The 26,872-nt window shown below is 38.7% G+C and overlaps 1 protein-coding gene across 3 annotated transcripts in view; it reads right to left on the reverse strand.

Annotated features, from left to right (window-relative positions):
• The window catches only part of LOC100644581, a 35,985-nt gene that overhangs the window by 7,732 nt on the left and 1,381 nt on the right, over positions 1-26,872 (reverse strand). For 2 of the 3 annotated variants that reach the window (XM_048412837.1, XM_020866893.2), the window contains exons 4-6: positions 25,956-26,018; positions 25,474-25,571; positions 1,359-1,488 (exon numbers count right to left, since the gene is read on the reverse strand). In XM_048412837.1, coding sequence (XP_048268794.1) covers positions 1,359-1,488; positions 25,474-25,571; positions 25,956-26,018 — 291 coding nt within the window. The remainder of the gene's footprint in view (positions 1-1,358; positions 1,489-25,473; positions 25,572-25,955; positions 26,019-26,872) is intronic. The other variant, XM_020866894.2, reaches the window with a different exon arrangement.

A 26,872-nucleotide genomic window follows, 5' to 3' on the forward strand; every position in this document is an offset into this window, starting at 1 on the left:
TTTTGATGAATGATGGCATCACGGGAATTTAAATTATAGTATACAGTAAGACGATCAGCTATGGAAGATTATCAATGTGATTCTGTATATTGTCATTTATAAACTTCGTTATTTTCTCGGTAACAGGCTATCAAGGAAAGCCAGTGGAAATCTGCCTGAATGGGGAAGTAATTTGCGTGAATGGTTATTAATCGATGCCAATACGAGATAATGGTTTCTGCTAATGTACAGCGTGGAAACAGCGTGCAACAAACTCTGCGATGCTTATCGCGCTGCGAGAAACTGTTACAAAATTGCGACTCTCAGTGGCAAACACCTGATCAATTGTTCCGGTTAATTAAGAGAGGCTAACGAACTGATCAAAGCTACTATATACTCGCCATACTTCTATCTATGTTTCGCTAATGAGCCGAGCTCTTTATGCAGTCGGCTAACTTTTTCTCATAATCTAGTTAGTTCCAGTCTCCATGCACAATAACGTAGAGTTGTGTTTAAAGAATTCTGGAAGGAAGAAAAAATTGTTATCTAATACTCAGTCGCTATAAAACGACCAGTTTCAGTACAATTCAGCGCACTGTTAGCAACACTTTGGCGAGACTGAACTTGGCACCCATTCCGTGCGTAAACGCGCCGCGTTCCATTCGATCGCAAGGATCGGCGTATCCTGGTTACGCGTGCATCGGCTGACACACATGGCGTAGGCAAATGTCACAGCTGCAACGTTGACCTTAGAATACGAATAGGCGACGAGAGGCCTCATTATCGCGACGAAGGATGCTCTATCCGTCAATTGTAAATTGCAAGATTTCAAGCTGATGGATGTGAGATACCATAAAGTTTCTAAAATTGATTGACCAAGTTTAAAATAACACGATGATTCACGACAGCTTGTAGAAATCGATCGAGAAACTGACTGGAACATATACGACCACTTTCCTTTTACTTGAAACGAATTATTCTAATCACGAGCCATTGCTAGTTTAACTGAACGTCCATAAACCTGAACTGGTAAACGCAACGCGCTTGATATAGATCAGACTATTGCGATTAGTTCCCTCTTCCGCTATTGATCGTAATTTCTGTGCTTGCTTTCGAACCTTCGGAATGCAAAGATAATCTCGTTTAGTAGCAGCGTCACGCTTCGTCGGGAACATGGACAGCGGATATGGAATTAACCGCGAGTTCACAAATCGATGTTTCGTACTCGTAGTGAAAATTATGACCGATAGAGTTCGAGTTGGAATTGGAATCAAGACCTGATTGATTCCTTAAGTGGCGTCGAATTGATCGAATTGATTGAAAGGTAATATATCGAGAACATGAGAAGGGTTCCGAGGATAAGGAATTAACATACTTACCTCTGTTAGATCGTGGATCTCGCATTACCGCTGATTGCCTCAGGTAAGGCCCGAATCCTGCGAACAGCTGACTGTAGTCCTGGGACGAAGCCACTGCCAGGCTCATTAAAACCAAGGTCACCAGAATTGTCTGAAACAAACAAATATTAATTCAATACGTGCTTCATTTTTTATTTGAATTTTTTCACTGCCAGTAGATCAACATGTACGCCCTCTGTTCTTAGTTATCCTTTTTTTATTTATAAAACGTTCGACAAACTAACTAATGTATCCAGCATTGCGGACAAATTATTACATTCTCGAATCTGCTTTCACCGTTGCTCAATCTTCGTGCAAAAAGTTGAATGTCACATGAAAAAAAATATGCCATAAATAAAAATGTAAATTCTCGCAATCACTTTTAATCAAGTCTCTAGAGGCGATTGCAACGATTCGACGAGAATATAGACTCTAATCTGGTTCCAGTATCGGAAGCTACGTCGCCATTAATGTCGCGAATTCTACTATACGACGGAGAACGGTCAACGAGACTCGAAAGTTTCGTTAAACGATCTGAAAACGCGCCTAACCGCAGAATGGTAACCTCGTTCGGATGATTTACGATCGAGAAAAGTCTTATATAGAGTTGAAACCACATGACAATTTTTACGAGCGTTAACAATGCAGTAGAATTTATGGGACAATAGTCGCGGAATAAAATCACCATCCTGACAGATTGTATACAGGTTGCCTATTCAACGTTTCCATTCGATCTAAAGTCACCCGACTTCCTTAACATTCGCCATTAAACGATAAGGTATGACTAAAGTGTTACTTGATAAATTAACTACGACAAATTATGGGGAATGTTGATTATTGGGGAATGCTGCAAATCGCAATACGGTGGCACTTTATCGCGAACTGTTCCATTCGACTCTGATGAATTGCAATGATTTTATTTTTAATTGATTTGTTTGCCTCGTAGATAACTATTTCTGTTACGTGCTCGTAGGTATTTATGGCATTTAGAGTGGAAAGGATTACAGAAATAGATTGTGTTCGAGATTTATGGAACATCGTAAAATTTAGACTTCTATCCCAATTAAGGTATTGTTCTAGCATGGAATTTGCAAAGAATCGATTTCTATTGGCACTTTATGAAAGTATAGATTATCGAAACGATTAAAACGACGTTCTAGACTACAGTACTCCCTTAAAAAACAGCAGCCATGGTACTTCCGTTTCCATCGACTATGTAACACAAGTGAGATGTTAATTACTCTTTCGACAGAACATTTCAATCTCGCAACAGGTTCTTGCTTCTCGATCGTGGTCCCCGCAAAAAGCCATAAATATTCCCAAGGTGTTATCACCTAACGAAGAATCGTGTGCCCGAAAGAAGTCTTAAAAAGGAAATACACAGTGTCGTGAAAGTGACGTAAACTCTCTGTGAATCGCCGATTCGGAAATAGAAAAAACACCTTCTCTCTTGAAAACAAGCATGGAGGAAAGTGTTTTGTATCATCTGACAAATGACGATCTTCTCGCTTTTCATCGATTCTTACGTAAAATTTGACGAAATCATTACGTGACTTTACGGTTTGTTCGACGAGAATTCCATCGACGTTACGGGCTTGGGAACGTCGGTTAATGCTATCGAACAATTGCGCACTCGATCATGGCTGATTATTTAAAGTTTAAATGAACGTGAGCACGCTCATTCTTCCATCAGCTTTCTGTATCGAAAGCAAGGTGAACAGCGTAACACGTCATTGCCTCGCGATTTCTTTCTTAACGTCTAGCACAATGTCAAGGCGATTAATTGTTGCTCCGTTATGAGAACTCCGATCTACGATACATCACAGTAAATAGTTTCCAACTAAGAATTCCCAATGTATTAGACTGGTGAGAAAATAACGTCGGTGTTTGGTCGTAGTAAGAAACGCCTCGAACGGCTCGTATTTTATTTTGGATTATCATTTTCCCACTAATCCGATACTTCAAATCCTAAAACCAGCGATTGCAAAAGGTTGCTTATATGGAATCGCTCGATCTAACATAATCTGGTGAGACGTTACGTTGATTTGCCAACAAGATACTCTATGACGAGGATAGTGTTACGCCACGCTGGATTTTCTTGTCACAACTTTCAACGGGGTTGATTGAAGCGAGAAAAGAGAAAGACAGTTTAATGATATAGTCTCGCAAGCTGCCAGAAGTCGAGTTGATTGGCATCGGTTCTAATTAGCCATAGCTGCCTGCATGAATAAATCCGCCATAATTACGCTGCCGAAACCGAACGGTGAGAAAAATGCGACACGTCGTTTCTCAAATACCAATATTATCTCCAGTTTCCTCCAAGCCCATCTTCTTCTGTCAAAAAGTGAAAAAATCCCATTTTAAAACGAGAAATTACATAAATTGCTTCATATGTCGATGAAGGTATGAAAATCTCAAGGCGTACGAAGATCGTTATGTATGTTCGTTCAGAAGAACGAGAGGAATAGGAAAGCAAGGTCGAGGTAACACGGCAAACGCGAATACCTACACGTATCTAATTATCGAGTGGTTACTACAGAATGCTTCAGAATATGATTTTATTCAAACTTAACTCCTTGGAATTCTTGTTTCAACAAACAAAAGATCTTGTAATATATTAAGACAAATTGAAGTGTAAGATGGAAACAAAAATTCATGACTCAAGACTTCTGGTTCTCTTTGAACTAAAATGCTTTTGTATAATCTAACTTTTGCAACTCTTAGACAGACAAATTAACCCAATTTGTTCTTAAGGCGAGAGAAACGACATTGAAGAGGCACCTTAAACATGGAAGAGAGCGATTTTAAAGGAATTCTGTTGGAAAAGTCACGCGCGTTCTATCGTAGGTACAGAGGCACGAGGTCGCCCACAAACCACGGCACACATGTTCGTACACCGTGACGATAGATCACGCCGCTGTGATATCTAAGGCAACGCGCGTCGATGATCACGAGAACTGCACGTAGCGCACGGTGGCTACTTGAACGAGCGCGGGACGATGTAATTTATGCTTTGAATTCGTTACGAAATAATCGTAAACATATTGCATATTTGTCGGGGTGAAGAGGCGCACATAATGCAGAGGAAAACCGGGAATCGGAGGTAATCAGAAAATGTTCGTCGAGTTTTCCACGCGTGAATTAATCAACATTCGTGCCGCTGATTGTATAAGCGGCCTAAATCGAAGATTTAATTTTGCGCTGCATCTATTTACAGTACGATAATCTGAAATCATTTTCGCAAAGTGGTGGAAATTTAACCGTAGAATCGAGTTAGTTGTTTCGTCGTTAAACAGAATTCGGTTCACGCGTCAAACATAAAGCTTTAAATACGTATCCCGGAATGAAAAATATATGACTTATGGATGATAGTACTAGCCTTTCAGCGAATCTATACCACTGACTCTACAAATATTTTCGTGGGTGTAATTCACCTAATCTTGTAATTAGTTTGACATTTTTTATACGTAATTTGAAAGTTTGTGAAATTCTAGTGCTTTACTACACAATGTACCAATCTACACTTACACGAGTTCTCTCCAACTGTTGAAGCAATAGATTTATCAACCTGCGACTATTTCCAGGAAGAATAACAGTTTCCTTTCTCCTCGATGATCAATAAAAGACCAGGTCGACCCGTTTCATTATTTTCTCTCTAATTCGCCCGCGGTCTGCGAGTTTTGCTCGTTCTCCGGTATCTCACACCTTACGACATCCTTCGTACAGAGCGCGATTCATCACAAAATGTCGAACACGATTTGTTCTCGTGTTGCCTGATCGATAAGCATCGATGTAGATCTAACTGAGCGTATCGTTAAATCAATGTAATGGTTACTTTCCCTGATATCTACCATTTTGATACGATGTTACGTGTCGGATCAAACGACTTTGACCGACAAAATAGCTGTATTTTATCCAAATTGACTAGACTCGAAGTGTATTTACGATAGACTTTATAGGCCATTTTTCACAAAGCTCCTTAATTTATTCCGTAACATTATCTACCAACAAATTTCACGATCATTCGGTCGCAATCGATATCGAATTGAACACGAGGCGAAGGGGACGATGCTTCGAGTGAAATCCAGTCTCTTGTCAAAACAATGATCTCTCGATTGCCACAAACACAAACAGACCGCGTCTCGAGTTTCTCCGTGCGTCAAGTGAGCATACGAGATGTATCTCGAGTGCATAACGTTTTGGATCCATTAGCAGAGATCGCGTAGCGAAACGCTTAAAGCGTACGCTCGAGTGTTCCGACGAATGCTTCCGCGTTTAATATTCAGAGAAACGATTTGTTCCTCTGCAGTCGCTTTTTTCCAACGTTTACATCATTAATGACGATGCTATTCGGTCGCATCTGTGGAAGCCGGATGCGTCAGTTGCATAACGTGGAGAAACACACGTCTACGAACGAAAGTACATGGAGTTTTCCGTCGTTTCGCCAATGGAGAACGCTCTTCTCAGGCAATTACTCGTTTCAGCTCGTTTGGTAGACGGTTCTAGTACAGAGGATCGTTGGAATTATCGTTTCGGGAAATATTCACGCAAAATTGACTCGTTACACGTTAGGTAAATTAGGCGTGTCGCGGAATTGTCTGGTATTTCTGACATTAGCGAGGCTCTTGTAGATAACAGCAATGAAATTTCTCTTCCTTGTCTCTTCCTCGTCTTTTCACTTTCTTAATCTCTTACGTTGCGAAGACTCTTCAAGGTATCACTGACATTAAAATATTGCTAAGAACTAAATATTTATTCGAATCTTATGATATTAGTTGCAAATAACAACATCTTCGATGTTAGTTAGAAGTATTATTTCTGTGCACTTCCATGTATGCATTTATGCTCCAATGATCTTCTTGTTCTCGTAAGTTGTTCTTAACTATATCTATAGGTTGCAAATCTAATTTTATATGCCACCATAAAGTAAACCGAGGTTTGTACGCTCGTAATAAAGCACGGGAGTCAAACGGTTAATTTACACGAGTATTTTTGTCACTGTACAGTGGAATGCACCTATCTTACATGTACACACGACTGCACTCCAGATAGCTATTGTTACAACACGCCCACATCGTGTCCATGCAAAATATTATCTTCTCGCTTTTACTTTTCTGTCATGCGCTACTCGTGTATTAGTACTACCGTAAACCCGTCGTTTTCTCGTAAAACTATTTTTTCTCTCCGCGTTAGTGCCTCCAGACAATTAGAAAATTGAAACGAGCAACGATAATTATACGATGCAGAGAAATTTCCCTGCAAGCGTTTCTTAATTGGCAATGAAAACAAAGCTTCTATTGTATCGCATATTTAGAAAGGATTTTGAAAGGCTATGTTACACATTTTCTAATTTTCCGATAGAAAATTGAATCCTTCGCAAGATATACAGAAGGAAAAATTGCAACAAACTAAGCCAATGAGTTAAGAGTTTTTGCTAATAGCCTATGCAACACAATGAAATTCAACTAACACGAACCAAAGTGAACAGATTTGTGCAAACAGGTTATGTTTCTGTGAGTTTTCGGTTCACGTGTTGCAAACGCCGCAGGCGCCTAATTTCGACATCGGCGAAGATATGATGCACACCCGGGAACGCAATGTGTTCATTGCAATGTAGCTACTACTGCTTACACAACGTCCATTCGCCTAAAATTCAACGTTCGACGTTCTTCTGTAGCATCGAAATTTCCATCGTTGAAATTTTGATAGAAAATTCCTTTTAGCTTATATGCTAATCTTAAACAAACCGTGGAAAGTACAATTGCTATAAAAGATACTTGCACCGTTCGTCGTAGTATCAGATGTTTTCAATCATGTGAAAGTACTACTAAATGAAATTTAATATACTCAGTCCTGATTATTCGGTATGTATTGCGCTGTAATAAGAACAATGGTATATTCATACTTCTTGCAGTCAGTGTAAATTGCTTCTAGGAACGCTATTGGTAATACACGCGACCGGTTTATTACAATAGAAAATTCATCAGCCTGGTTTTGTGAAGCGAAAAGACGAAAGAAATAGGAAACATCGTGTCGACTTGTGGAACGTGAACCGGGAGTCCTTTCAGAAAGGTGGCGACGGTGCAATTGTGAAACGTGTAGCGCGATAATCGAGGTCGACTGTTCAGAAAATTCGACGGAATGCGTTCTCTGAGAGCGAAACGACGCCACCGCGTGCACCGGAACGGGGAGAAACCTTCTATCGGCGTTACGGAATTCGTTGTTGTTTGTGGCCAACGAAGAAGAGAGAACAACTGAGAGTAACATAAATTTGATTCATGTACCCGGAGAAAACTGTATAATGCACGTGTTACGATTTCAGAGAGTATCAGAAAAATATACACGCGCTGCAAAAGAAAAGACTATTACGATGTTTCGAAGCATTGTTCGACGCGCAAAAATCTTGGCAGAAATCTACAGATCGCCTCTTGATAATAGGGAATAATTATTGCGAGGATCAGATTTAAGATGATATTCTTGACCTCGAACGATGTTCTCTCAGATTCATGGTAAATTATTTATTCGTTGCTCGTGCAACTGTTGCAACGTGTACTCTAACAGAACAAAATATAGGTAACGGAAACATTCCCTCGATGGCTAATGGTAGTGATTTGTGTCACCATTAATAAAACTTCAAAAGGTTTTATTTAACGCGTTACAATATGGATATAGGAGCTATTATAAGTGTTGCATATACGCTAAGTGTTCAAATACTTTCGTGTGCCAATATTACGACAGTGGCATCGTTCTGATTCAGAGGCTCTTATAGAATTGTGCGATCGAGTGAAAGCGAACATCCCTGATTGCGTTTTCATCCTCCGTGTGTCGCTCGTGCAATCCTCGTGTTGGACTTCGTCCTTGGCGGTGGGCCAATTATTGCGCGAGATGAGGGCCAAAGCTGTTGGACAACGAACGTCTTCGTAATTAGAAAGTGGAACGACTGCCTCGTCCTATCTATTGAATTTCTATCTCTGTGCTCCCAAATCCTCCAATAGTTGGTCGATATAGACTAAGATAACGTTATTTCAGTTAATAGGATAAGGCTAAGCAATTTGCTTTGTAATTTGCTAAATTCGATCGTCGTTATTGTATTAAACATTAACAGTCTCGTATATGTAACAATTTCGGTAATTCTGCGCAAAATTCAAAGTTAAATGTTAAGATGTTGAAGCTTAGTTGACTTAGCCGAGTGAGAGACTCGAGTAGCTTAGTTACTCAAATATCTTACTATATATTCCAACGTACACTTTCCCTTTCATATCGATGTTATCTTATCGTGACTGGTCAAGCCGTTCTATTGTAGGGCAGTATAGCATCCGGCAACATCTATTTAGTTTCATTTCTATTTAGTTTCATTTTATAACGCGAGATTTGCCGGCTACTGGCAATTTCGATCCTCGTTCAGAGTTCGGTTACATGATAATATTACGTCAGTAGCACTGGAGGCAGCGCGTGAAAAGGGTGAACTAGTTCGCGGAGAACAAGAAAGGGAGGGATACTTCCGACCGCGTACGCGGTTACGGTTCGACAGTTACCGGTGAAAAGCACGAAGAAACGTTTCTCCATCGGTTCCGCACCTTTCCAAGACGGGAAAATCGCCACCATTCACCAAGGGGGGTTTTAAAAAATAAAAGGCCACCAGCGAAATGATAGCTCTTCTCTCCTTTCCAATCCGTTCCCCGGACCACTTTCGCCCTGCAGGAAATATGTAACGAGCTAAATGTTCCCGATTTGAAAGTTATTTATTCTTCCTGTGCAGCTAATTATCAAATTATTGAAAAATTGAGTATCGGAAAAGTTTCATGTTTTCAGTCATTCGTGCAGGAAATAGTGTTTTGTTTGTATTTTGTTATAGATATTATGAGAGCAATATAGAAACCAGGAATCAACTTTATGAAATCGAAAGATCTGTGTGATAATGTTCCTGAATGTAATCTAAGAATTTAGTATCTATAAAAGTTATTTATTCTTCCGATATAATTAAATATCAAATGCTCGAGAAACTAAAGATCAAGGAGGTTTCATATTTTTTAATCGTTTACGCAGAAATAGCGATTTTCTTTTTTGTATTTTGCCACAGATACTATACACGCTACAAAAAGCGTACAAAATCGGGAAACAATCCTACCCACGATATCGAAAGCTATGTACGCAGTTCCTGAATCGAATTTAGTGATTTACAAGCGCTCACGATCGCAGTTACCGCTTGGCGACGAGGAAAAACAAAAGACTAATACAATAAAACGATGAAATCGACCTTTCAGCCGTATGACTAATCGACCACGATATACTGAGCGCGATTTATTTCGACCCATGAATCGTTTACGTGCAATCGATGGATTCCTTTTTTTTTCGAATATTAATAGTCGTCGATTTATTTGTTGCTGTTTTTAAACGGTATTGGAAATGAGAAAAATTGGAGAAATGATATCGTTTAGGACGAGAAAGGATTTCAAAACTCTTTCCGTTAAAGAGGCTGCTCGGAAATAGCACATTCGTGCAACCTGTTTCACATTAATCTCATACGTCGACATGACCAATATTTCTTCTCGCGGCTAGAAAATGATTTATAGAGCTTTTTCGTCACACCTCGTAACGACACGACGTAACGTTGATTTTCCAACGTTTCTACTTCCTCGAGCAATCAATTCACGCATAAGTAATATTCCTTGATAATATAGAAATATTATCACGATCGAATATCAAGAAAGAAAAACCATGTCCCCGAGGAACGTAAACCGCGGAATGTGTATGTAAAAAAATTTTCTATCGCAGCACGCCTAAAACCAATTTAAGATACCATAGTTGTACGAATCGTTTCTTGTTCACGCACTAGATCCCCCGAAATTGATCGAAAATATCTCCGTATCCGACTAGTTGCATTACTCTCACCAACTACTTTCGACATACGTACATAAAAAAAAAATATACCCTGAGAAAACCTCTTGCATTCATTGCAATTCTTATACGATCCTCAAGTCGAGCACTCGTGGAAACGTCAATGTCGCTGTCGATTACTTGACGGTTAGATTAGAAAGCGAGAACGCATACCTATGACCGGTGTTAAAGAGGGCAACCGATCCACCGCGATCAGGGAAACTGATTTCGAATCGTTACCGCGTTCACTGATTCTCCAATGAATTTAAACTCCAGCTGTATTCCGATACGAAATTAGTTGAAATATAGCTGGAGATTAGTTAATGCCACCAAGAACCTCCCATTTTCACGTTGCTAAACGTAATATACGTTCACTAATGCATTTTGCATAACCAGTACTTCTCGTCTTAGGGCAATTAACGTGTAATAAGTTCTTTAGAAATCAGAGTCTGGTGATAGCGAGATATTTATACGAAGTCGAAAACATCTAAAGAGTCAAGTGTCGCGATAATTTCTTGTTAGTTGTTTGCCAAGTAAGGATTAATATCCCCACCAATGATTTCGCAAGTCGCTATCTAATTCCGATCGCGTGACTAGGATCAGTAACCGTTTTCATTTTAGACGAGGGTTAATGACGTTTTTCGTGCGTGACTGCATTGGACAGAGCTCTTATGCAAAAAGTGCATAAAAGAGAAATTAAGTGATGTCGTTTGAGCGTTATTTTACAATGCTTATTTGAATTTTCGAGCGCACCTAACCGATTTCCGTGGCTGAAACGAATTACTCTTATTGTTCTGGTCTGATCTTAAATGTTTTCTCTTAGTTTCCTCGATATTATTTATTATGTTATGCAACAATCGATGAAATCTAAGACTTTGACCGTAAATTATAGTTTTAGAACGATTATTAGAATTTCTATCAAATTTCTATCAAATATCTTTCGGATGGTAATCGTACGATTGGATCGATCGGATGTTAATCGTACTCCTGACATACAGACTGGTGATTCGTTACGCAATGACAGAGCAACCCGGCAAGAAGCAGACGTTAGTTGAGGCAAACGTTACATCAGCCCGGGGCAAGGACGTGGACCTGTCTCGCCGACGGCCACGATCTCGTGAATGAACCCAAGTCTGGTTTACGGATTTCCTTTACTCGCGTCTCCATGTTCGTTCAACTTCTTCCTACTCACTCTTGTCTCGACGAATAAAGCGTCTATTCGGTTCCAAACTGGGAAGTGCTAATTAACCAAGCATAATCCACTCGTGTGAGACGGATGATTACTTTCTCTTCGAAGAGCAGAGTGACGAAAGCGATAATAACGCGGTGAAGAAGAACGTGTGCAAAGTATCCAGTGCGCTAGGGATGCATGAACGAACCTTTGAACAAATGTACAACCTACTTTCACGATATGTGACTCCAATGGGATCATCCAAGGCAACGAGGGCTCGCGACTGCAGTAAATTCCTTACAACTACTATAAATCATTATAGGTGTCATAAAAGTGATTCAGTTGACCTCAATTAGGATGTGCTGTTAATATTACCGCGATTTCTTCTACATGTTCTAATTATATGGAGACGATAAATAAGCATGCTGATAATCAGGTTTACGAGGATTCTAAGCAGTAGTTCGCGAGACGAATCGCGGTTCCAGAAAAAGAGGATGTAGAAAGTTCGGCCACAATAAGCGAATCTCGTGGTGTGCATCTTTACACGCGGTTGCGACGAAGACGATCAGGGTGTCTTCTCGCTCTCTCGCCTTTCTAATAACCGATCTTATCTTATCACGAGCTAGATATTCGAGGCAATAGTTGACCTATTTGAATTTTAAATTGATCCTTCGACGCAGAAATACGTTTTCTACACGGTCAATGATTTCAAATCACTAAACAACCGTAGAAAGTTTGTACGTGAAAGGTTCGCCAAGATGCTGAGCCACTTCTGGTCAGACAATATTTACGAAAAGTTTGAAAACGCCGCCAAAAACCATATCAATACCGTACAGGCGAGATTGATGGCCTACCAAAATTTTATTTTAACATAAACCGATCGATATTCCACGATAAAATTCATACTATTATTGAAAGAAGAGTCTGATCGTAAATATCTGTTCTCACTTGCAACACCGTCATCCTGCGTGAACCTCTCGTCGATCCTCACTACCGTGCTCGATGGTACTCAGCCAAACACCTCATTTCCCCAGGAACCGGAAAGAGGACTGAATCACGTTCGCGTTTACCAATCAAACGAGTCATGTGCCAAACTGGACACAATCACGAAAGCTTTTCTGTCCGACCGCGAGAGAAACAATGATCGATCGAACGAACGAGCACAGGGAGCGCGAGTTAGTTCACTATAAAAGCGCGCGATCTAGTCCCGCGAAAGTCTCTCCCACCGGTACTACCGCCCCCTCCAATTAATCGCGGCACACGGGCCAACTCCGAGGAAAACTTCCCTTTCCCATTGCCACGAATCTCTTCCGTGCGCGTGTACACTCTACACGACTCTCTTCCACTCCTTAAGCTTACGCTCACGAGCGCGAATATTACTTACGATCCTCATGGTTCTTCGATTTTGTTCACAATCCTTCGATTTTGTGTAGAAGAATAGGTCTGCTCGGAGCGGTCACGTGGCGACTGGGTAGTCGTTAAGTGGACTACACGCTGGACGAGCCAGAAAGCAACTGTAGTCTCAAGCTTGCGTTGGCTCGTCGATTCTACAGGCACGCTGATATTCACCAGCTTCCACTGCAGGGCACGTTCGTTGCTCGATAGCTGGAAGAGAACAGTACGCTTGTTCCAGAGCCTTCCTACCTTGTTGGAAGCTCGATAAAGCTAGACTCGCGAGCCTGAGCAGAGGAAACGGTGCCGATAAAAGGTGGATCGTAGGTGTATACCGCGCGCTTGCCGTACCGGGAACGTTTGACACGAAGTGGGGGCTGTTCCTGGGACTTATATGTCGCCGCTGGAGGCCACCGTGCCTCTTTAATCCCTGCCCCCTCGGGTCCGAGCCCCTCTAAAGGGACCCTTGACGATGGTCAAGGTGACCCCTGCCTCCGGGGACACTACGTGACCGATCGCCAAGCTCCACCACTCGCAATCGCTTGGGGGGAAACGACGCGACGTACGACTCCTCATCGATTCTACATCTTGCGCGTGCTTCTTGCTTTATCTTTGGCAACGGTTACTCGTAGAGTCTTGGGCATTGATCGTTTTCAATTTTAGAGCTATTGTAGTACGTTTAACGCAATGGTATAGATTTAAAATGCGTTGTGCAAATTTTCATTACAAGCCAAGATAAAAAGGTCGAAAAATGCGACCTTTGCTTTTCTCTTCGCGATTCCGGCCATTCGCTTGCTTCGATATTAGAAAAGTTATTCAGTTTCAAATTATTTTGCAACAATTTTAGAAATCACTTTACATAGCTATATATGTGTATAAAGTTTTAACCGTGCCACGTTCTTTCGGTCATGTTCGATCAGATAATTCGATTAAGCAGTTCCTCCCTACTCCTCGACAAAATATGAAACAAATTCTTAAGCACAACTCCTAGACTCGATTTTATGTTGAACATTTTGTTAACTCAAAGAAATCTTCGAAATCATAAAATGTTGTGGATCACCGAATTAATCGCGTTATACAAGGACGGTAATTATTATTTGGTGGTATTATAGAAGCACCACTTTATACAGGATTCCTGAAGGTGTTAAAACTTGTGAATCATTCTAAAAAGAACAACGCAGTTATTCATTCTTCTGCTAGATCGATACTAAATCCTTTGCAATTCCTCTGATACCTTCCAATTATCAAATAAATCTCCATCATCGCGCATTCATCCGCTTAATGAATTCCACGTGCCATCAAGCATCCAGCACAAAAAAGCTGCCTGTAACGTCTTCGAACCTCGAGGGCAGACGACTGCTGTTGCAAAATTACCGTCGATTACCTACGCGATCTCAATTAAAGCGTCATCCGCGACATATCCCGATGACGATTCTATACGATTACAGCGTCGTGATCGGAATCCGGATCCGTGCACCCGTTTAATGACGTCACGCGTCGCTGCAAGAACCGCATGGTCTTGTCTGCAACGAGATTTTAATCGCAATCGACGTTGTTCCAGCCGAAAGTAGTACGAAATCGCGGCAAAAACTATGCTTGCATTCACGATGGCGTTTTCTCGGTCTAGACAGACCGATTTATCACGATGTCGCTCCTCTTCAATGTGGTTCATCACAGTCGTTGAAAAAAAACCTCCGAGATTCGTGCTGACGCGACAATCCGCGTGATAAAAGTGAAGAATAGAGGCCTCTTCAATGGGGAACGTGTCCTTTTTTTTCTTCCCCCGATCGCGTCTGGGATCTGGCAGAATATTCTAAGAGAAATCTTTTTTCGACTCATTTCGAAAAATCATCCCATTATATTATACAGAACGTTTCAAACGATCTTTTGTTAAATAAGTGATTAAAAAATGAATAACGCGTTTAGCCGAATTATACATATATATATATATATATATATATATAATTTTAGTACAAGAATGTTTCATTAGCAAGGAAGTTAAAAAATGGCCATTTATTAACACCTTCCTTTGCAAATTAATAGTAAATTAACAATTACTTATTACTATCGATATAAAGTTACATTTAAATTGTTTATTTAAAAACTTATATGTTTCTTTTTTCGTATCACTTTAGAAGAATCTTCTTTATCTAACTCACAGTTAAACAATTCAATAATCTGAAACAAATATGTCTTTAACCCTTATGTCTTGACATTCTGTAGTTCCACTTAATATACTTAGAACCCGACCAAGACATATAATTATTAGCTTTTTTCTAATTCTTTGAAGTACTATAAAATGGTGTCAGCAGTCAAAGACATCATATTTAATTACGTAAAGAGGAAGTTTCCTCGTATGCATGCGTTTGCCGTTTCTTTTTCTTAGCAATTGTTTTATACATTCTATACGAGTGAGGTAAACGATAGAAACAAAAACTATATGAATTATTTGAATTTCATGTTTCTTGGAAGTATCGTTATTTGCCGATACTACTTTGTATATTTACATTCTACTGCTCGTTAAAACACATTTATATTCACAGTAGATTGATTTGATAGATATATAAAACAAATATTACTTAAAATGTTTCTGGATATTCAATATAAAGATTAGAATAAAATAATAAATTGAAACGAAACTAAAGAATAAACCCATTGTAGATCTTTTATCTCTCATTTTGTGATTTAATTTCATTCTACCAAAATTAAGCAAATCTCCAATTATTTATGACCGATAATGTATTGAGATAAATCGTCTGGAATTTTCTTATACAAGATCATTCCCCAACATCTTCGATGACCTCAGTTTTTATCAAACAAACGAATAACGCAAAGAAGATAATTAACCTCGACAATCTGGTCGAAAGGAGTCCGCAAAGTTCCCAGAAGTTCGCATAATTTCCGGCGATGAATCTCGGGCGGGGAATAAATCGGTGTCATCCGCGGGCGATTATCAAAGATGCTCGAGGATTCCGCAAGAAGCTATTTCGCTTCTTTCCCGCGCGTAACAACGCGCTTCGAAGCAAGGCCGAGCATCTGCGTGCGTGTCTCTATGTGAAAATTCAATCGTCGCGTCGATTCAAGGGAATCATCTCCCTTTTGGTACGATGAGGTTACTTTTGAAAGTATTCGATGCTCGTTTTACCACGAGAAGAAATGTTTGTTCGTAAAATATGTAAAGTGGAGCAAGGTTTTTCAACTGTACTGATTTACTAAGGAACATGTCGAAGAAAGATAGTGGATCGTAATCATGTGATCAAGGTAGGGTTGTATCATTATCCTGGCAAGTGGGTATTAACTATAATTATTCTTGACAGCGCAAGATTATCTCGGACTTGGTATCTCAAAATAACGCTTGAATTTATATCAATATTTTTCTATTAGATATTATCAAACAGAGGAGTTATGTCTTTTCTATTTTACCTCGAAATTATTAACTTGATCTTGCAGAAACCATATAACAGTAATTTCTTGGTTTATCAAGATTTAACACAATTTTGACTAAAGTTTCACCAGGAAGGGTTAATAAACGTGCTACGTGCAACTGGTCGCGTGGATGGTTTCTTAACCTTCGTCAAAAATGGAACCGTTAACCTTAACCCGATAATTAGTGGGCTTTGAGCCGAGACACAAAGCAAGGAAACGGTCAGTGCTTTCCAATACCATGGGCACTGGAGGAAGGTTAGTCCTTGAGAGATTAACCAGCCAAGATCTCCTAAAATTGGTTCACCTCTCGAGGTCAAGAAATACCACATCATGAAACGTGTCGTTCAGTGTATTTTCTCACGTTTGTTCCAACATTTTTCACGGTCATTGATCTCCAAAAATTCTCGATCGAGGTAGAAACTTTTTGTTCTACAACAGAGCAGTTTCGCAACAAAACGTATTGGGGGAAAGTTTGCCATTCAGAGCGATTAATCTTCCAGAAAACGATAAAAAGGGTAAAGATTCTTTTTTTCGTGTGATTTATTTTGCAGCGCGAACACGACGTGTATTTCTACGAGGCTATGATGGAATCTTGTAACATCGAAGGAAACGGTTTGTTATTACATTCAACAGGAATTTAGATCAACCGAGGGATCAGTAGGATCACGTGAGTAATTTAGTTTCTGGAACCTGTTCTCCGGTAATTGCACGCATACCGTTCACTCTTTTCACAACGCACACTCCCCATTGCCTGTACCATTTCAGCTCGCAAACTTGTTTTCACTTACAACAGTTAAGTAGCCAAACGTTTTCGTTATTATCAAATTCGATTATTCTTAAAATTTCAATAAATTGCACAACGTACTTCAACGACCATAAAGCGAGAATTTACGAGCGATTGATAATAATCCAAAATAAATAGCCTACCGAACCTTTTCATTATATTTAATCAATCTTATCTCTATCTTTTTGCCAATGTTGAAACTACTACACCGAAAGAGTATGGCTTCCTGAGTGCAATTACCGGCTACACGACCCAAATTGGTCGAGTTATATCGATTACGTGTTACACCATGTAATATCAAGCCAGAATTGAAAGTCGATTGTGGGAGAAATTGCACGCGAGCGCTTCAAGCTCTCAACTTTTTCTACGAAACACGTGCCACATATTGGTAAAGGTATAATCAAAAGTATATTACACGAGTCATTGAATAGTATAGCGTGTAATCAGCATGATTGTGTTATTTTCGATGGTCAATATCGTTAACGAAGCGTTGTAAGCGCTCGATTCAGAGGCAGCGGACCTTGATGGACCCTAAATAGCCCGCTGTCCTTCGTTGCATTTCGATATTCGATCTCGTTTCGTTTCCCAGTTATTAAACTGGCTTATTTAATCGAGCGGAAGGGACAAAAATAGAAGGAGAGAGAAATCGAGCAAGGAGGAAGGAAAAAAGGAGGAAAAAATAAAATAACAAAGGCCGGCGATGGACTGTGCAATTAATGTTAAACGTATCGTCGTAAAATTGGAAAACTAATTGTATAGACTGTCGCTAAGGATCCTTATGAAAGTCTAACGAACGTTTAGTCATTGGACGAACAGGGAAAACCAACCGGCAGCGCGATGTTACGACAATGATCCCGTGGCCTTAATTAATGCCCTGCTGATGCTCAATCTAATCGACTCGTCAGCGCCACGCGACATCATTTACATCGTACTTAATTATGCTGATGGATACGCAGTTGAATATTTTTAATGTTTCGAGAAACCACGTTTCCTTTCTCTTTTCTGATTTTGTTGTCGCAAGTCTTTAATTTATAAGATTTCACGATTAATGTGAGGAAAAGAAACTTCTCTTTTATTTTATTAACTTATGCTACTGCTTATCTGCAATCCTTGAATTTTTATTTCTTAATCTCGCTGTTGTTTTAGCATAGAAAGAAACATTAATTAATAAAAAAAAAACAGCAACAAAAGATTAATTAGCTCGGCTAACTCAAGTAATTTAGCCGATCTCGTGTATCTAACCTTTCTATTTACGTACAGCCTTAAGTTGTCGTGTCAAATTGAAGCAATTATCCGGAGTACAGAATAATATTCATAGCAGTGGAGTTTTAACGGTGCAGTCGTCCTCGCGGTGACATCGTCGATGGACTGATTCACTTAAAACACGCTATCATTGACCAAATGTTTTTTCCACAGCATTAAATCATCATAGATCGAAGGTACAGAAACGAGGATCGATTAATCGTGTAATTACAATTAATTGGATCAAGACCTCCACGAAGCAAACATCATTTGCGTCTGATAGTCACGCGGAAGAGTGACTTGAAATTTCCAGGCCATGCAGAAGGCGAGCAGGGACACCTTGTACTCTAATTTCATACGACAGCAAGGTGCTCTATATGTCTCGACTTTAAATGCAAACTTCGGATTTCAAACGATCTAATTAGTCGAGAATTGGAGATCGCTTGGAATAATATTCTCGTAAGTTCTCCTTAAACACTCGTTCGTCTCTTACTGATGCAAAAATCGAATAAAGTTTCCAACTTTGATTTCGAATTAAATCAACTTGCGGAGGTTCATTCACTGTACGAATATTCGAATCGAAAGAAAATGATGTGGAATGGATTCGAGATCGAAAATACAATTGAATCTCTACCGGCCATGAACTGTACTGGTCCTGTTGGTCCTTGGTCCGTCAAATTCGTCTCGTTGTAATTTATAGAAACGTTCGCTCGTGTTCCGGAACCGTGACGCGTCACGTCCAGTACTTGTACATGAATAAACCTTCTGTACCAGTTACGAATAGTACGATGAATCAGAAACGGCAACACCTTCGTATTTGCGTCAGGAAATGCAGAAAAAATAAAGTATTTCGTAGAATTTCGAATGTACGATCACGTTATACTTACTTTCATAACTAGTTCAAAAAATTAGATGACTATTATTACCCTATTGAAGTGTCTGTCAATAAAGATGTATTACAAGACACATTACGCTTCACCGAATTATCGAATTTAGCTTGAAGCTTCCCTCTTTATAGACGTACCATAATGTTTTAGTAATCAGCAGGTAAATTACATAAAGAAACATATTTACACAGATAATATCCATTTACATCTATAATTATAACCAAATTATGAACGAATTTCCAATTTTACCTACTGAATGTAATAAAATGCTGAAGCATATAATGCTCGGACCATAAAAAAATAATCTTAGCGTCATCTTTGATGCATTTTGTTTTTGTTAGTTTACGTTGGTTATGCAATTTATTGTAGAAACTAAAGTGTTATAGATCTTTGGAATCTTAAGTATGTAGGTATACAGACAGTTTTGCACAGGTCTCTCTTATCTTAACGGATCAAGACGCGACATTAAGTTCACGAAATTCACCGACTTCTCGCATAGTAACCGGAAGTGACCGTTTCGTGGGCATCCGTTGCAGACGAATTCAGCTCATGGACATTCGATGCGCGTGACGCAGCGAGTAAATTGCCGATCTGTTACTCGGAAGGCGGTGCAACCCACCGAAGACGCAATTAGCAATACGAATGCACCTTTTATGAGGTCGCTGCGTTGCCTTCGCGCAACGGGCTCGTTAGTCCATTTTTCCTTTTCCTTCGTGCCTCTTCCAGGGAAGCTTTCTGTCTCCTTAACCTTCAACGCTGACTTTTTTCATCTACTATAATGATTTTACTGCAACAACAGATCTCATTGGAATATTCATTGCCTCCTTCTTTCAAGACTAGCAGACTTCGCGCAGGAAAGATTAACAGAAAATAACATACATTTCAAGAAGAATGGAAGATGGAAAAGTGAGAGATCGAGAAGATTGGATATTAGATTTAGTATACCTATAGTTATATTTAGATTATCTTGGATTGAAGCTCGACTTTTCGTTTGCTATAATAATTTTACTGCAATTAGAATTCTGGTAGGAATACCGACTGCTTCCTTCTTTTGAAAAGAAAAAGCCTTGCATGAAATTATCAAAAAAATAATAATTCACCAAAAGTAAAAAAATGAAGGATCGATGCAATTCGATACTGGATTTACCGGTTATATTTAAATTATTCTGCAAGTTTAGATATTATACATGATGGAATTTTATTACTCGGAGAGTTGGAACACGAGGGAGCTGGTCCTGGCGCAAGGACGTCGTTCCAGTGTAACAAACTAATTTCCTACTCGTTAGTCGCTCGGAACGACATCAAGAAAAAACTGCTTCGTATCCAGGAGCAACGATACTAGATATTGAGTAGAAAATAGAAATTTTTAAGCAGCTAAGATAAAGAGAGTGTAAATGATACATATTCAGATTTTCCGAATACAACTAAAGGAACAAAAACTAAATAAAGATCTGTTCCATCCTCTGAAAGACTCTGAATATTATAACTACGTAAATATTTTACTTTAGATATTTTGTACATTGCTATACATTAGGCGTACTTTAGATTTTTTTAAATACATTAACACTCACAGTTTACTACTAGAGAATATTACTTTTAAATAATAACATCAACTAAGAGCTCACGGGTAGGTCGAGTTAGCTACAATCTAAATTGAGTTAACCTGATTCTCAGCTGTTATACGACCGTGTTTTCATGCCGTACGAAACACGTGCATCCACAGTAACCCATTGACTTTCTAAGCAACCAGATTCTCGATCTTTATCCGTAAACCAAACGAAGAATCCATGGGTGTTCTGTTGAACAAACATGATCTTCCCGAGGTCTATAGAAAATATCAATGAAAAATAGTTCGCAAATTTTCATCAGACGGGGAAGGTTTATGGTATATAAATTGCGGAACAAGCCGTAAAGGACGGTGAAAAATGGCGCGGCTTAATTTACTATAAGCATTAAATCAAAGTCCACTTTGGAAAGGGATCTATCTCGTTGAATTTATTTGATTTATCATACGAGCCTTTTAATTCCCTCATATAATATATTACAAACTTGCATGCATAGTGTAGGAAATTTCCATCGATTACGAATATGTTGCCTTTATATTATTTTGTTTTCTTTGATTACAATATTTTACGACTTACTGTAGTTTGACATTTTTCAATTGTTTTCGTAATGAATACGAAATAAAACTTTCGCGAAGAACATTATTAAAGAATTAGTAATAGCCCACAACTAAAAACGAAAATAGAATATTGCAATAACAAAAACGGCCAAAGCGTTACACGCTGACGCTTCGTATTGCAGAAACCTTTACACGTCGAGTCGTTCCGGTCGATGAAATAATCTGCTCGAGAAAATTGAGAGACTAACGCAGTCGTCAAAAATTTGCGTAACCGCAAATTCCATTAGGTATGTGTTCTAACTTTGATTGAACCATTGCGAAATGCACACGCAGATCGTTGCAATAAAAGCCTACGAGCGATTATCTGCAATTTCGCCTTCGTCTAATGAATACCCTGTCAGAACCAACGACTTCGCGGCTTCGTTTAATTGATTTGCGGTATGGATGCAATTGTAATAGAAATTTACATAAACGGCGCGAAGTTGAATTGGGTGTACTTTCAAAGTGGCAATGTAGGTGCTTTGAAAGTAACAACACGAATGTTGGTATTTAGTTAGTAAGCGCTGGTAAAGCAGGAGCCTTTTTTAACTTGAATATTTCTTTATGCTTTGAAGGTAAAGAAGAACTATAATTCATTTCCAACATTACTGATTCGGCAGAGAATACGATTTCAACGCTAGCAAAGGTTAGGACTAATCGTAAACTTAGGCTACAGACTTAGGCCATCGATTAACTACAGGCATTGACTAAATATGTAGATATATACAGAAATTCTGTATCTTATTGATCCTTCGCTTGCTTTGTAACACAGGTTCTGGAATACCGACCTGGAAAAAATCAGTGTTTCTTACGCCCTCTGTCATTTTCTACGGCAAACAACCTAATTAATTAACACTCTAACTAATCAACAAAACTGTAATCGCGATTCCAGTCAATCAACTCTTATTATTTCTTACTCGATTCATAATTGTATCATATATAGTATCGTAATTAGTAACTGTATATCAAATACATAATATGATTGTATGTAGTGATGATGTGATAAACACCTGAGTCTGACCATCATAGTCGTTCTTAGAAATTCTCCAGATCATTGAAGAATCTTCCTTAAGTTTAAGACCTTAATCCTCAATTGATATCGACAGCTACGATAATTTGGATAAAGTTATTTAATTCTAGAATAGTCCATTCTTATTCATACTTTACTAAGTACCAAGAGTACTTACTATTGACTAATTAATTAATTTAAAGTGCACATGAACAGTCAATCCATTCGTTGCTCAAACGACCACAGCAGTGATCGTTGTCCATTCGCATGTGCGTGCTCAAGCAATAAACATCCGCTTCGAGCCTACTCGCGTCCGCGTCCGCGAAATTCGAAAAATCAATAGACAAAACCAGAGACGAGAGCATGCTCTACTCGTACCAGTTTCACCGTCGATTTTTCAAATTAGATTTTCAGAAACAGGTTGGTCACACGAAAACGCGCCTACCCGACCAGAGATTGTGCCAACCCGCCAGGCCCTACCTACTTATAATTAGCAGACACACCAGACAGTATACTACCTATACTACCTAGCCTTATATTTAAAAAATAGCAAAACAAACACACTAACACACTCGCTCCACGGTTCTCACACATAATACCCGGGCGCAAGAGCCTACACTAGAGAGAAAATGTCCCGGGACGCCTCCGATACCCGAGCTTGACATACAATATGCACACTCTAATTTACGTACCATTTGCCTGAAATCGACTGACGAAGGCTAGTGACCATTGCGCAAAACGTGATAAGACACGTCTAAAGAAATTATATCGTTAAAATAAGTGTAAGTAGACTTGAAATTATGATTGTAATTAATAGAAATGTTAATACCGTGGTTATATTATACTTAGTCGTGTATGTGATATTATCACAAATTGTGATTTTATTGATACATACATTGAATTAATATATGTCTCAACATTTTTAATATTCTAAGTTATAGCGAGTGAAAAAAATGACGCAATTCCACAACAGCTTAACCACACACACGCACACATACACAATGCAGAATATACGTCGTGCACGATACAGTAACACATTGTCAGTCGCTGAGAAATTTTTGCATTAATTATGGTTATCGTGCCCAATGTCTTTCTCCCATTCAAGTAGCACCGGACACGTGAATAAGATCCTGACAATGGGCACGGAAAGGGTTAAATCTGTAAATCCTGATCTAAGAATATGACTAGTTTGTCCAATTTGTATTTAACGGACTAAGATTCTCTGCTTTTATATTTTATTACTTAGTTTCAGATTATAATAACTCTACTTTATTAATTTAATAAATCACTGAAATTTTAATATTACAAAAAAAGTAGCATGAATTGAAAAAAGACCGTGTATTTTCGAGTTATTGCGGGGAAACGCGGTCGCGAGAAAATGCGTTGACGGAAGTCGTAAATTCCCGTTACGATTGTAATGATCGACACCACGATCGATTACCGATCGTTACGATTGTAATAGATCTATCCCCTGATTTCCGTTAAAATAATAGGGGTAGTTGTTGGAGTGTAACACTGCGATTCACAGGATTATAAAATTTATTTCTCACGCTTTGTACAATCACACAACTGAGTAACGCCGTTGATTACGATACAGCTGACGAAGAAAAGGATTATTCGTAGATGAGAGAATCCGTATATATGTTGACTTTGACTGTTCGTTGGTTATGAGAACCAGTAGAGTGATCCTCCTGATGGCGCAGAAGAAATCGGAGCAGTAGGAACTGTAGGAACTCTGAGAGATCTAGGAACTCTCAGAGCCGTAGAAACTGTGAGAGCCGAAGGAACTGTCGGAACTATAGGCACTGTGAGAGCTAAAGGAACTCTAGGAACTCTGAAGTTCGTTCTGATGTGATTACGGAGGAAAGCTCGGTATGGGTGTATCCTTTGAACGAAGAACGCGGATTCGTTGCTCACATTTTTAGTTAGGAAAGTGAGGGCAATGATCCGCGATGCCGATTGGTTATGACCAATGTTGGGAATGAAGATAGAAGGAAGAAGCCTCCTACCGGTGGTTCATGGGCGACATTGCTTATGGGAAAAACTAGTTTTTCCGTTCGACAACTATTTGGTTTTTCCCATTAGGTAACTATCTGCTTTCTCCGTAATTTGTAAAAATGTACAATAGACCTAAGGACTGTTTTATGTACCAACTATAAACCGAAAATACCAGCAGGATTAAAGGTTCCTGCAGGTTTATAAGACTCGGTTTATGGTGGGACCTTAGGTTATTGAGGGTCCTTCTATGGGTGCTTGGGCCTTTACGGTGAGACAATGAAGGACGTCGCGCGGACCTTTTCACGCGACATAACAGACCGACTCGATGAAATGGAATGATTGTTTAAATGGTTAAATCTAAATGTATTACTAAGATAGAAATAATTTCAGGCGATGTCTTCATCAAAGCACTTTTTCGAAAATACAGAAGTAGCGTTCAAAATTATTGCTTTGAGTCAAAAATCTGCCTACGGTGAAGTTTCTTCTTGCACATAAAACTTTACACATTCTTGTACGAAAAAAAATAAATTTTAATTCATATTTTAAACTCTATCTGAAGTCAAATAAACGAATGTCACTTAATATTGTCACGAAAAAGAAATTAAATTCAGCATTATTTATTGTATCGTATATTGCCTGTATCGTCATTATCATTGAGTGACAATTGCAGCTTTCATAGCAACGAAATCGGAGGGTATCCAATTTCTCCACTACAAAATGCTCAAACGAGATCACCTCGATATCTCTTGTTTATACTAAAATTCACTGCTTAAGATCGACTATGCTTGTATCATACAGATATATTCGTGTAGATATTTGCCTTTTCAAATATTCTCACTCAATACTAATATACATATTTATAAATACCATGAATTTATTCTCAAATGTGTGTGCTTAAATCAACTATTAAAAAACTAATTATTATAATCTCGATGTGCAAGAAGACCTATCCTAATAAATTTGAAAAAAGAATGTTACTACTTACGGGTATAAAAAATATCCGCGATCACTATGCTCGCAAAAAATTCTAAGTAATACAACCAGTCACCCGTGCCGATTCGGACCTTTCATCCTACAACATGATTGAGTGACCGGAGGAACAGAAATGCATGCGACTCGCCGTTCGTAGCGGAGAACCAGAGGACGTTACCATGGATGCTGCGCTATCCCAGCAGATATCATCAGGGAAACTAACATCAGGCAGGAGCCGTTGAAAATCCAACGGTGGAAATAGAGGTTCTGAAAAGCCTGTTATAAAACAAAACACGATGAGTGGTTGTTGATTATTTGAAAAGTTGAAGATAATAACAAATAGAAGTTTATTAAATTCGTAACTTTCGTAATAATAAAGATTGAAATTCTAATAAACTTTGATAAATATATAAACTAAAACTTTAATATAAAAGTTTCAAATCTACACATTAAGAATTTAATGATTTCTACAATATGTTAGACGTTTGTTTTATAATGTCATACTGAAGCATTAACATTTTTTTTATCTTAATGAAAGAACAACCTGAGAAGACCCTAACGTTCCAAATTTTCAATCAAATTCTACTTCATAATCGATAGTATTCAAAGTGAAATATACAGAATAGACATAATCGAAGTACGATATGTGAAGATACTTACGTTCTTGGCTTCTGAGCCACCGTTCAGTCGGTCCCAAAGAAGACAAACAAGCTGAAGCTGTATCTGTAACGAAACATAAAATACAGTTAACATTGTTAATGAGTAATAACGAACATTTTGGAACATTTATAGCTTTTTAAATTACCGATCGTTTTTATTTTCTAATTAACGATAATTTAAACAGAATGTAGAAAATGGAACAAATTGAAATACAATACGTAAAAGTATTTACGTTCTTGAGCTCCCGGAGAGGCTTTATCCTCTAGGGACTCTAATGCCGAAACAAATGTTCAAGTATATATGTATAAAGAAGAATAAAAGACTACGTTACCGCGACCACTTAAATTATAATCGGCGAACAAAAACTTTATTACTTTCGCGTATGATTATGTGATTGAATTTAATAAAAACTATCGTGATTTGAAAATATTGAAAAATACTTTTGCGTAGCAAACACTGACTCTACAAACCCCATTGCGTGCGGCCCAAAATGTTCTCTGAAAATAGAGTTGTGTAATGGCGTACTGGGGGCGGGGGGGGGGGGGGGAGGGTGTAAAAGAAGCGAAATATCGTTTCGATATTTTTTTTCTTTTCTCTATCGAACGTTTATTTAGAAAATACTGCTATCTTCTTTACATTTAAAAAATTATTATTAAAAGATTGGAACAAGTATGAAAAATATTAGTTGAAAATTATGAGATATTTCTCGATATCGAACAAATGTTTATGAACACCGTGAATGTAATGCAATCGTTTGCAAGAATTATACTGTGAATGTTCCTTACTAGAATATGAAATATACACTCCACCAATGCACTATAGTCGCGTGTTATAAATCTTTCAAAATATTTGCGAGAATCCAAAAGTTCACAACTAAATATACTTAAAAAATACTACAGAAACGCGCGCGAAACCTT

This window comes from Bombus terrestris, chromosome 15, assembly GCF_910591885.1.
Source record: "Bombus terrestris chromosome 15, iyBomTerr1.2, whole genome shotgun sequence".
NCBI classification, from domain to species: Eukaryota; Metazoa; Arthropoda; class Insecta; order Hymenoptera; family Apidae; genus Bombus; species Bombus terrestris.